General features: G+C 37.5%; 1 protein-coding gene and 1 non-coding gene across 2 annotated transcripts; one reads left to right on the forward strand and one right to left on the reverse strand.

The window, feature by feature from the left end:
- Nucleotides 1-6,106: 6,106 nt before the first annotated feature.
- Nucleotides 6,107-6,180, forward strand: TRNAN-GUU (transfer RNA asparagine (anticodon GUU)). The gene has a single exon. It is a non-coding gene; the product is annotated as a tRNA-Asn (tRNA).
- Nucleotides 6,181-9,149: 2,969 nt separating this feature from the next.
- Nucleotides 9,150-11,497, reverse strand: LOC105965668 (labd-13Z-ene-9,15,16-triol synthase, chloroplastic). The gene is made up of 2 exons (XM_088821072.1): nucleotides 10,571-11,497; nucleotides 9,150-9,826 (listed from the first exon to the last, which is right to left on the reverse strand). Exons 1-2 carry the CDS (start codon nucleotides 11,471-11,473, stop codon nucleotides 9,194-9,196), a joined length of 1,536 nt encoding a protein of 511 aa, XP_088677198.1. The 5' UTR covers nucleotides 11,474-11,497; the 3' UTR covers nucleotides 9,150-9,193.
- Between the last annotated feature and the right edge of the window lie 739 nt (nucleotides 11,498-12,236).

A 12,236-nucleotide genomic window follows, 5' to 3' on the forward strand; every position in this document is an offset into this window, starting at 1 on the left:
CTTATGTGAAGCGATTAGTGGGAGATAAGTTGGATAGTAAATCCGACTTGTGCTACTTTGGGGGGTATCCCGAAGACTCGATGGGATACGAGTTCTACTATGTCAAAGAAGCAAAGACGTTTGTTTCGAGAAATGCCACCTTTTTGGAAAGGGAGTTTCTATCCGATAGAAAGGGCAGCATGATAGAACTTGAAGTAGTTCAAGAACCACAAAGTGAAGTTCAAACGCAAGAACATGTAATCGAACCAATACAACAAACCACTGATATACCTCCTGAACCTACAGTACGTAGATCCGAAAGAGTTCGGAAAATGCCGGATAGGTTATTCCTCCCCGAGAATGATGAAGATCATGTTGATCTTGGACGAGATCCAAGAACATACAATGAGGCCGTATCGGATGCGGACATGGGACATTGGCTAACTGCCATGAAATCCGAAATGTACTCCATGTACTCCAACAAGGTATGGACCTTGGTAGATCCACCCAAAGGAATTGTTCCTATAGGCTGCAAGTGGATCTATAAGAAGAAAATTGGAGTTGATGGAAAGGTATCGACCTATAAAGCTAGATTGGTAGCAAAATGATACACTCAAAGGCAAGGTGTTGACTATAAGGAAACCTTTTCGCCAGTCGCGATGCTGAAGTCCATTAGGATTTTGCTGGCCATAGCTGCGTGGTACGACTACGAGATATGGCAAATGGATGTGAAGACCGCCTTCCTTAATGGAGATATTGAGGAAGAAATTTACATGGCGCAGCCGGAAGGCTTCATATCTTCTGGAAGTGAGCAAAAGGTTTGCAAGCTCCAGCGATCCATTTATGGATTGAAGCAAGCATCCCGTAGTTGGAACATTAGGTTCGACTCAACTATCAAAGAGTTTGATTTTGAGAAGAATCCGGAGGAACCTTGTGTATACAAGAAGGTTAGTGGGAGGGCAGTGATATTTTTAGTGCTTTACGTTGATGACATTCTACTCATTGGGAATGACGTAGGAATGTTGCAGCAAACGAAAGCATGGTTGTCCACACGTTTCTCAATGAAGGATTTGGGAGAAGCATCTTATGTATTAGGAATACGCATCTATAGAGATAGAGCGAGAAAGATGCCTGGCTTATCCCAAAGCTTGTACATAGACACCGTTATGAAACGGTTTAGCATGGAAGAATCCAAGAAGGGATTCTTGCCAATGTCCCATGGGGTTCGTCTCTCGAAATCTATGTGTCCGCAAACACCTAGTGAAATTGAGGAGATGAAAAGGACGCCCTATGCTTCTGCCATAGGAAGCATAATGTATGGCATGCTATGTACGAGACCCGATATTGCGTATGCTGTGAGTGTCACGAGCAGATATCAGTCTAACCCCGGCCCGGCTCACTGGAAAGCCGTGAAAGATATCCTCAAGTACTTGCGAAGAACTAAGGATATATTTTTGGTCTATGGGGGTGCCGAGTTGAAATTAGAGGGTTTTACTGACTCTAGTTTTCAATCGGATGTGGACGACTCCAAGTCGAATTCTGGATTTATATTCACGCTTAATGGTGGTGCCGTGTGTTGGAAGAGTTCCAAGCAAAGCACGACGGCCGATTCCACTACCGAAGCGGAATACATTGCAGCATCCGAGGCTGCAAAAGAAGGGACTTGGATAAGGAAGTTCATCCAAGAGTTGGGTGTCATTCCTGATGCTAGTGATCCAGTACCGTTGTACTGTGATAACACCGGAGCCGTGGTGCAAGCTAAGGAGCCACGATCTCATCAGAAGTCGAAGCATATTCTGAGGAAGTATCACGTGATCCGAGAGATCATTGATAGAGGTGAAGTTAAGGTTGAACGAGTCACCTCGGAAGAGAACGTTGCAGACCCCTTCACAAAGCCTTTACCGAGATCGGTCCATGAGAAACATCGAGAGTCGATGGGATTGCGATTTATGTGTAGTTGGCTTTAGGTCAAGTGGGAGATTGTTAGAGTAGGTGACCAACAAGCCAACATGTGGCTGTGGTCTTTCGTATTTATTATTGTAATAAACGAACCTTTATTCGTATTAATGATAAAACACCTTGGCATTCTATATCTTTGTCCCTTTGTCACAAGCATAGATATAGTCCTTACAGTTATTACAAGTACTAGTAATTGATCGTTAGGATCGTGAGATATTTACTTAAGTATTATAACTGTTAAACGTGTTCCTAGTCGAAGGGTTACGCCACTAATGAGGATATCGGCCTTTCCCATGAAGACTAGCACTTAGTGTATGTGTACTGCATCTCATCAGTATACGGTATTGTGATATCGGCATGCATAAGTGGGTGCTCGTAAGTTGACGAGTTCACTGAACTCCCTCACCCTAGAAATCTCTAAGTGGTTCCCAATAATCGAGTAGAGATATCTATGGTATAGTTGTACACCATTAGTCCTTATGACCTAGACATCACCGTGACTTCACTAGAGGACCAGCTGTATCGTGACCTGTCCCTGAGTTCCACCGAGGACCATCCCAAGGGCCAGTGTTCGTGCAGTCCGAAATCTAGTGGGAGGTCTGTGCATTGTAGTCGGGGATTCGATCGCTAGAATAGTCTTGGATGTCCTGTGTGTTCTGAAAGTTTGTAATCATTCTAAGTCTCTGGCCAGAGCTGACTAAGTGATGATTAGAGAATTCGATTCTCTAAGTCATGCATGTAAGGATTACAACACTTAGAACGATCGCACCGTCATCGAACATATAAAGAGGTCTCGATGAACCAATGCCTCTAGTTCGATCGGGACATATGTATCGAAGGGACCGTACTGTACGATTAACTATATCTGAAGGTTCTTGCAGGCACTTCATTTGTATCTAGGGAATCATGACGCGTAGTTGCTAGACGCCTATCTTGATTCGTTGGGTGATTAAGGTGAAACGAGCTTCATCTTAATCGTAACTGTAAGGGACGAGTTTTGACCACAAAGAGTTGTGGGCCCACGGCTAGCTTACACCTGAACCATCGAGGGTCACACTACTCGTGCACATGAGATCTTTGAATAAACGGTCAGAGATAAAATAGTTTATCTTTGCATGATTGGAAGTCAATATGATCGAGTCCAACATTCGTAATTTGGAATTATGAATGAGAATAAGAAAAGGAAAAGAATAGGCGAACGTATTAGTGAACTTTCTAAATCGGGAAGTTTCCAAATTTAGAAAGTGCACTGAACTAGGGTTTCCACTTTTGGAAAGTTGGAAAATGAGAGATGGCACTCGTAATGACGAGGAAGTTATAATGAATCCGAAAATGTAATCGTTGCAATTTTTCGGTCATTGAATTAAGAGAGACGAGCAAGTAAAGATACTAACGGACTTAAGCTGTTGGGCCCGGTCCAACTTAAGCCCGCTAGGGTTTTATGCAAGACATATAAATACTTGATTTATAGGCAAAAATACAACACAACCCTAACCCTAGCAGCCGTCCACCTCTCTCTCGGCCTCTCTCTCCCATGGCCAACACCGCCGCCCACTCCGCCGTTTCGCCGGAATCGGCCGTTGATCGGCCGATTGGTTTGGTAGTCTCTTTCCTTCTCTTTTTCTTCCAGTTTTCTAACTATTACGTGTCTAGTGCCACGTGTTTAGTAGATCGAAGTATACGAGGTGAAATCCGAGAGGAGGAAGATCAAAGATCGAAGAATCGAAGAGCAGCGCACGAGCCGAAGCCGCACGCTGCCCCACGCGCCGCCCCGGAAGTCCGCGCGTGTACCTCACGCGCCGCCGTGGCCGATTTGCTGCTGCTGCCGCTGCACCGCTGCTGCCCCGATTGTACGGATTGGTTTCCGTAGCAATCTCGACTTGCTAATCGCTCCTACCTCACGCTTCAAGAGGTAAATATACGAAACCCTAGTTTCGATTCGATTATGTTTAAACTATGAATTCATGTTTGCTATCGTATGATTTTATGTGATTATGTGTAATCGTTTTAATCTTTGCAAGCATGTTAATTGGTTTAAACGCGAGCATGTTAATTGATTTAAATTCGGTTAAATTATTTAGCATGTATGTTGTTTTTAATTTCGCTGGAAGCGCAAAGGTACGCAATTAATTGATTTAATTTGTCGGGCATGTACTATGTGTATTTTAAAGTCGTTTAAATCACATAAATTTTTGTTTTCCGCTGCGTATGCGTGCCCGAAACCCAACATGGGCTTGGGGAGCTTCTTCGACGTTGACCACAACCTGGGCTTTGGGAGCTTCTTCGACGTTGGCTTCTTCAGAATCGTCGGACACTTGGATTACTTCGGCTACAGCGGCAGCTATCTGTTCTTAGTGATCTGTGACGTTGGCATCTTTTTCATCGTCTGCCAAGTCGACGTTGGCTTCTTCATAATCGTCGGAAACTTGGATTAATTCGGCGGCGGCGCGCTGTTCTTGGTAATCTGCGACTGGCTTCTTTTTCTTCGTCGACGCCGGCGTTTTGGCCTTGGAGGACGTCCCCGCCAGCTTGTTTTCTTCTGCCGCACCGTCTCCGCCTTCTAGTTGTCTCTTGAGGTTGTCCATTTCCATTCCAACGGAACCCTAAGAAAAGAAAGATGTAATATACTACTTGCTATAAATTTTTGTGGTTTGATTAATGAAATTATTTTCATTTTTTTATTTTATTAGTGATCAATTGCAACCGAGTCCCGTTCAATAAAGTCGTCAGTGCTAATATCACCTCCAATAAGGTCCGGCCAAAAAAAGTCAACCGAGCCCGGTTCAAAGTCAAAATCACCAATAGCAGTTAATTGCTCAATGCATGATTTACTCATCACGCCATTATTTTCTTCAGTTACTGCGAAGTTTGAATTATCATTGTCAGAAGCTGATTCAGACCGTTTTGCCCCTTCCGATTCATTGGCATCACGGTTCAACAGATCTGAAACTTGACTGTCTAGATATCTCACATCTTCGATTTCTTCCTCCTTAAATGTCACACCTTGATCCCCACTTTCCTGGAATAATGCCGTTTATTACATCGAAATCGTAGGTTTGTGAGAGTAAATAGACGTCGATTACAGGGTACTCCAAAATAACAAGATTTGCCAACTGCTAGCGAATTGGTGCTTTTATGTCTAGTTATGGGTAAGGCGATTTTACTCCCTACCCATGCGATGCACGAGTCTTTCAAAGATGACACATAGGCTAAAGAGGTGATATAAAATTGTGTGCTTCTAACTCATAGTATTTAATAGTGTTCTAAAAATCGGCAGAGGCGACCGATTAATCAGCCTCCGAGGCGGAGGCGGTCCCAAACGATTTTAGTGTAAATGTTTTAAAAATCGATTTATGCATGTGAGGTGGTTTTAGGCGGTTTGAGGCGGGTTGAGGCGGTCCGAGGCGGTCAAACCTTAAAGTGGGTCAAACTTCGGTGGCAATCGGTCAAAAAATGTTTTTTTTTTCAAATAAAAGTTGGGATTTTAATAAAAAAAAATAAAAGAAGCACGAAAACATAAAAATAATTTTTTTGTATGAATTAATTCAAAGAAAATTAAATTCTAAAATACAATATGAACTAGAGAAAACCATTTGAATAATGTTATTGATGGAAACTTCCAATCCTAACACATATGTTATACTTGAGTCTATGATCAAATTATATTGGAAGTTGGAACTAAAAATCGCAGTTAAATAGTAGAAAAATACAACAAATGAAAAGAAGATAGTATGCGTAAAAAAATCAATCACACGACTAAGTCAGAATTCTAAGAACAAAATCAATTTACGGAAATAAAAATATTAATTTCTTGTTAATAGATATGAAGCTCCTAATCTTTATGATAATTGTGAAATTGTATCAGGATGGTCTAACTCTGTCGAATTCCGAGTAGTATCATATTTTCAGTAGAATCTCGACAAATTAATACTGAATAAATTAATAATCTTGCCCTGAATAATAACTTCTTTCGGTCCGACTCGCTGAAAATGCATTATTAGTTCGATAATTTAATATTTCGCTAGTCCGATTGTATTGATTTATAGAGGTTTAACTATAATTTTAAATAAATGAGATGGGATTAAGTAGGAGATTCTAAATTTTATCAAGAAATGTTAATTAACCGAATTACAATATAATGTTAAAATGTAAAATTCATAATCAATCGGCTGGAATAGCTCAGTTGGTTAGAGCGTGTGGCTGTTAACCACAAGGTCGGACGTTCGACCCCTCCTTCTAGCGTTTTTGGGGAATTTTATAGATTTTAGCAAATTAAAAACTCGAAATCTTTTATTTATTAAACTGGATATAATTGAATTAGTTCTTTAAATATTAATAACATAAAATGGTAAAAATTATAAATAAATTTAAAATAGGAGATATATGTAGATAATATATTATAATTATTGAATACATTTTTAAATGCAAGTCATATATCGACAAAACAAATCTAAATCATTCTTTGTATATCAAACATAAAGTAATATTTCCTAAGAATAGTAATTTTTTAAGGTATATTTTTATAAATTGTGTTTATATTGATTGCAAATATTATTTTTGAATTATAAAATTTAATATTTATTATTTTCTTTCATGATTTATCAAAACTTATTCTAACAACTACGGAATATTCCATCCAATTCTAAAGAGATTTCATGAAAGTTAACAAAAGTATACACGATATATGGACCATAACGAGATGTATTAGAGAAATGAGGGATGACCATGAGACACTTGAAATATAAAGGACTAAAGTGAAACTCAATATTAAGATGAGGGACCATTAATGAGATTTGGCCTAAAAACTTTTAACCCGACTGTTACATATGTGTTTATGCTAATGGAGAATATCAACTTTTAATTTTCAAAAATAATTCATAAAAATCTCATATTTTAAAATAAAAATAAAAATTGTATTATTATGCATAGATCTGCATTAACTTACTTTATTCTATGTTAATTTAAATATCTGCATTTTTAGACCAAATGAAGTGTTTTGGGGAAAAAAAAATCAACTATTTGAAACCTCAAATAGTTTTTTTTTCTACATTTTTAAAACTTATGAAATCAAAATGGATATTTAGACTATGAAATTTTTGAAAAAAAAAATTCACATCTAATATATATATTTTTAATCAAGAAACTCGATGCATGCGGTCCTAAGAACACGCAAGAACGAAGACGAAAAATAATCATACATCTGAAAAATAAAAACTAACTTTAACTAAATTTTCATCTTATTTGATCAACCTAACAAATTCCCATACCGGAATTAAGTCCATTATTTGGTTCCTCCAATTTAGGGGAATTCCATCATCGATTTGAATCTCTAAATATCTGAATATATACCATTAAAAAAAACGATTTAACTATTGATGAATTAAGTAAATAGGATTTACCTTAAGATAAGGATAAGAAGAACATGATGCTCGAAATAGATCACCTTAAGTAGTTGAAGTAGGATGAGCTGGAAGAGCAAAGTGGATCACTGGTCACTGGCTCACGAGCTTGATGACCTTGAGATACTTGCGATCATAGAACACGTGAACTAGGCCGGGGGTTGATCCGATGGAAACCCCTCCGATCCTCAAGTCAGACGTGCGAATAGTGGAAATAGTCCAGAGAATACATTTAATAGTATTGCTCAGATAATAGGACGTACCTTAAGGAATGAGTTCAAACCTTTATTTATACCTTAGTCGAGATTGTTTGGGCCCAAACCTTACTTGAAGGTGATTGGGCCTCGGTGGTAGTGGTCTTCAATATTGAGTTTGTGGCCCAGTAGATAAAGAAATTGTAGGCCCATTGGGTTGGCCCAATTATGTATATCAGAAGAGAGTCATCTTCATTTTTAATAGAAGAAGAAGAAGAATAAGAATATTTTATCCAGACCGATTTATACTATGTTTTCTAAATTTGAAAATTCGAATTCTATGTTTTGCGTATGATTTAGTTTTGTTTGCTTATTTACATTTTTTTGGGTCAATTTGCTATAGGTCCCTCTATATTAGATTTTAGGTCTATATATTCTAGTCAAAATTTTCATTTTTTAATAAATTCATTGTATATATAGTGGCGAAAATACCTTTGATAATATATGGAACAAATAGTCCTATAAATATCTGCCAAATCAACGAAATGAATTCTACGTGAAACCTTCAATTCTGCCCCCCAAAATATATGCCGCCCCCCTTCTCCCATAAATCTCTACAAATCACTAACCCTAGTTACGAATTTGCAGTTCCTCTTCCATAGCAATTCAAGAACCTTCAAATCGTTTGTAAGTTTATTTTTTATTGCCGTTTGGTGTTAAACGATTTATATCTATTTTTATGGTTTGATTTATACATTACTTCGTAATTACATCATCAGAGAACTTCGTTATCTAGAAAAAAAGGTAAAAAAGCGTGAAGTAACATTCTCGTATTTATTCCATAAAGACTGTTTTACATCGTAGATGTCTTATAATCTGTCTAAACAATACTTTGTTTCAACAGAAAGGGTAATTTCTATAGGCATATAAATCAACAACTTGTTTTCTTGCCCGAACAATTTATTGGAAGCTTCATTTCATTTTAGGGGATGATTAAGTTGCAAAAGCTTTCTAATAAGTTGTATTAAGTTGGCGGTTGTGAAAATCTACATTAAGCAGTCAATTTAAAATTTGTATGTGTCTCTGCAAATCAACTCTAATTTTTAGCTTATTTGGATTAAATGTCTAGAATATAATATCCTTATAAAAAAGATTCAGATAAAAAATATAAGTGTATGAATGTAAACAAATAGTAAGTAATTATTTGTAGAAGTGCTTTAAAATCACAACAGCTACCTCATGCATGTTTTCGAGATTACAGCTTAAAATTGCTCATTTTAAAACAAGGAAAAACAAAAGTTGTTTCTGTAAATGCTTAAAAACTGATTATTTATAAATTAAAAAAAAAAAAAAAAACTTATAATCACTTTCAAAAGCTTTTGCAAACACCACCTTACTCCAGGTAGATAAATTCAGACAAGCTGAATATAGTACTATAAAACATAATATATAGTAGAATTCAAATAAAGAATCAATAACAAACATATATGTCAATTCGGCAAGGGACTCAGACCCGACCAGGAATTCCAACCATTCCACTGCAACAAAATCGATTCTCGATACCGAACACAAAAACAAAAACAAAAACAAAAACAAAAACAAAAAAAAAACAAAAAAAACAAGAAAAAAAGCGATTCTCGATGCCATACTATAGTATCAAGATTACTCGTACATGTCCAAACTAGGCAACCTTTGATAAGGAACTGCAAGAAGTGGTGTACTCTTCTTCATGACAATCCCAAACTTCTCTTCCATATCAAGCTTCACCCCTTCCGGAACCTTCCAATCGAACGAATGCAAGAGCGTAGCAACTAAATACGTCACCATTCTCTCCGCCAGCGGAATCCCGGGGCAAACCCTTCTCCCCGATCCAAACGGGAGATAATGAAAATTGTTTCCAATATAATCCCATTTACCACTATCATCGTCGATCAAAAACCTCTCTGGCTTGAACTCGGTTGGATTCTCCCAAACTTGCGGATCTTTATAATTTGTCCAAACGTTCAACAAAACCCTAGATCCCTCTGGAACTGTGTACCCACCGATAGTGCATGATTTGCTCGGCATTTTCGGGATAAGCAATGGAAGTGGAGGGTGGAGTCGGAAAGTTTCCCTAATGACTGCGTCGAGATAGTGGAGTTTGGTGATGTGGGATTCTTCGACTATGTTGTTTAGTCCGACGACTTGTGTTAGTTCTTGTTGGGCTTTTTGCATTGCATGCGAGCTTTGTAGGAGCTCGGCCATGACCCACTCGACTATCGTTGCTGTCGTGTCGGTCCCGCCTATCACGATATCCTGTTAAGTGGAGCGCAAAAATATATTAGGGTTTTATGGGGAAGCAGTATTGTTAGGGTATTTTATATCTAGCAGACTAGCACAGACACAAGAACGTGAAATGGCAAAATACGAAAACGGACAAGGGAAAAATAGTAAATGCATATTCACTTATGTAAGTGCGTATGTATTTATTTACGAAAAATTAAAATACATATTTTCTTTCTTCATATTACCGTTTTTAGTAAATATGGCAATCAACTATCAATTTGCAATTAATTATTAAAACATATCGGCAACTATTGGTTCATTTGCCACTTTCCATATATATATATATATATATATATATATATATATATATATATATATATATATATATATATATATATATATATATATATATATATATATATATATATATATATATATATATATATATATTCATGTATATATTTCCATGTAAACTTATTCGAATAAATATTACTGCTTATCAACTGTATAAAATTTCAATTAATCGTCAAATTACATAAAGAAAATATTTTGGGGATTTGTCACTTAAATGCACTTCCACAATAGAAACGCATTTTTTTAACTTTTAAAAAATTACAAAAATTGCACAAAAAAGTTACTGGATGTTTCCGGGATCGCAAAAAGTTTTCGGTGTCCAGTGGTAAATATATATGCTAATATTTGTAGATCAAACCTAGCTATGAAAAAAATGCAAGAATGTTTATATATATATCAAGAAAATTAGATAGTTATTACCATCAATAAGCCCTTTATTTGAGCAACATCCATTGCTTGCTCTCCAACATTTTGCTTCATAAGATCCAACAAAATCTGCACAAAGTCCTTTCTTCTATTCGCACTCGAAAATTCTCCACCGGAATCCTCCATGATCTTCATCCGATCACTTATCACAGAATCAAGAATTTCGTCGACGCTCGGCAAAACCCCCTTCATTTCTCTCTCTATCCCTTGAAAATCAAACTTCGCCAAAATTGGGAAAAAATCGGACAAATTAGGCTTACCCAAAAGTTCGACGAATTTCGCCACCTTCTCCCTAAACCGAGCCCCGATTTTATCTCTCTTCTCCCCTTCAAGGGCCCCACCCCATATCAAGCACAACACCACGTTCACCTCGGTAATAAAAATCAACTCCCCCACATCGACATTCGTCCCGATCTTTCCGTACAGATTTCTAACAGCCCGTCTAACCTCGTACCTCCGAAGCGGGCCCGAGTCGTCGAGGTTTTTGTTGCTTAGCATCTCGCGCACGAACACCTTCCGGAGGTTCCGCCAGTGGGGCCCGTAGGGCGAATTCACGATATCGACCCCACCAGTGGCCACCAGGCCAGCGACGGTGGGGTCGTGGTTCGCAAACACTGCGTCGTGGTCGCGGACCACCTCTTTGATGAGTGATGGCGAGCTGATCACGACGCAGAGTTTGGTCCCGAGCCACAACTTGTAGATGGGCCCGTATTTACGTGCCAGGTCAGTTAGCTGGATGTGCAGGTTGTGGCTCAGGAAGGGCAGGTAACCTAGGATCGGTACGCCACGTGGGCCAGGTGGGAGTTTTTTTGTCCAATTCTTGAATATCCATGAGTACCAAACGATTGATACTAGAAGAAAAAACACACTGAGAAGTGCAAGAGAGATTTGATCCATAATTCTTTTTTTTTTTTTGGTGTGTGATTAAAGATTGGAGTAGGAAAAATGTGAATAGTGAGTTTATATAGATTTATATTGAAATTATGTGATTGGTAGCAATTAATTAATTTTCGGGCACGTGGATAATGTTGTGTGGAATAAACATGTCAGCATTAGTGTGTGGAGTTAAATGTTATTTGCCTGGTTATGGTGCCATGGATTGATGTTCCTTTCTGGCAATAATGAGGAAATAAATACAAGGATTTAATATTAAGGTAAGAAATTAATTTTAGGATTTGTTGATAGAGATGAATTTATGTACCTAACAACCTTCTAGATTTTCTTTTTTAATTTCTGGCGGGAAGCATTCATTGGTTTTTCTCTATGAAAGTTTGGCGTAGGGCTTACAGTTGCAGTTAGGGTTAGGGTTTAAAATTGGAACATAATTTCCAATTTGTGCTATTTTGAATCTGATTTTACTTTTTAACTAGTACTACACCCGTGCGATGCACGGGGTAGCATTTACAAAGGTGAAAAGGAAAAATATTTACATACGTCGTGAATAAAAATAGTAATAAAACAATATATAATAAAATTTATTAGTAAAATTAAATTGACAAAGGGTTATATGAACTTAAATCGCCATATTATGAATTAATCGTTTAGAAATGAAGTATATTGAACAAAGTAAAAATTAATAAACGTGTCATACATGTATTTTAGAACTCCAGCAATTGATAACTCCATTATTTAGTTCTTTAACAAAACTAATTAAAAATAC

The sequence above is a fragment of the Erythranthe guttata genome, chromosome 1 (genome assembly GCF_056151865.1).
Source record: "Erythranthe guttata isolate IM_541 chromosome 1, IM_541, whole genome shotgun sequence".
NCBI classification, from domain to species: Eukaryota; Viridiplantae; Streptophyta; class Magnoliopsida; order Lamiales; family Phrymaceae; genus Erythranthe; species Erythranthe guttata.

Bases quoted from the DNA above. Each gene is read 5' to 3' on its own strand.
- LOC105965668 (XM_088821072.1), bottom strand. From the start codon at position 11,473: ATGGATCAAATCTCTCTTGCACTTCTCAGTGTGTTTTTTCTTCTAGTA. The intron at 9,827-10,570 runs GTAATAACTATC...TCCACTTAACAG, and splicing joins AAATAAAGGGCTTATTGATG to GATATCGTGATAGGCGGGAC.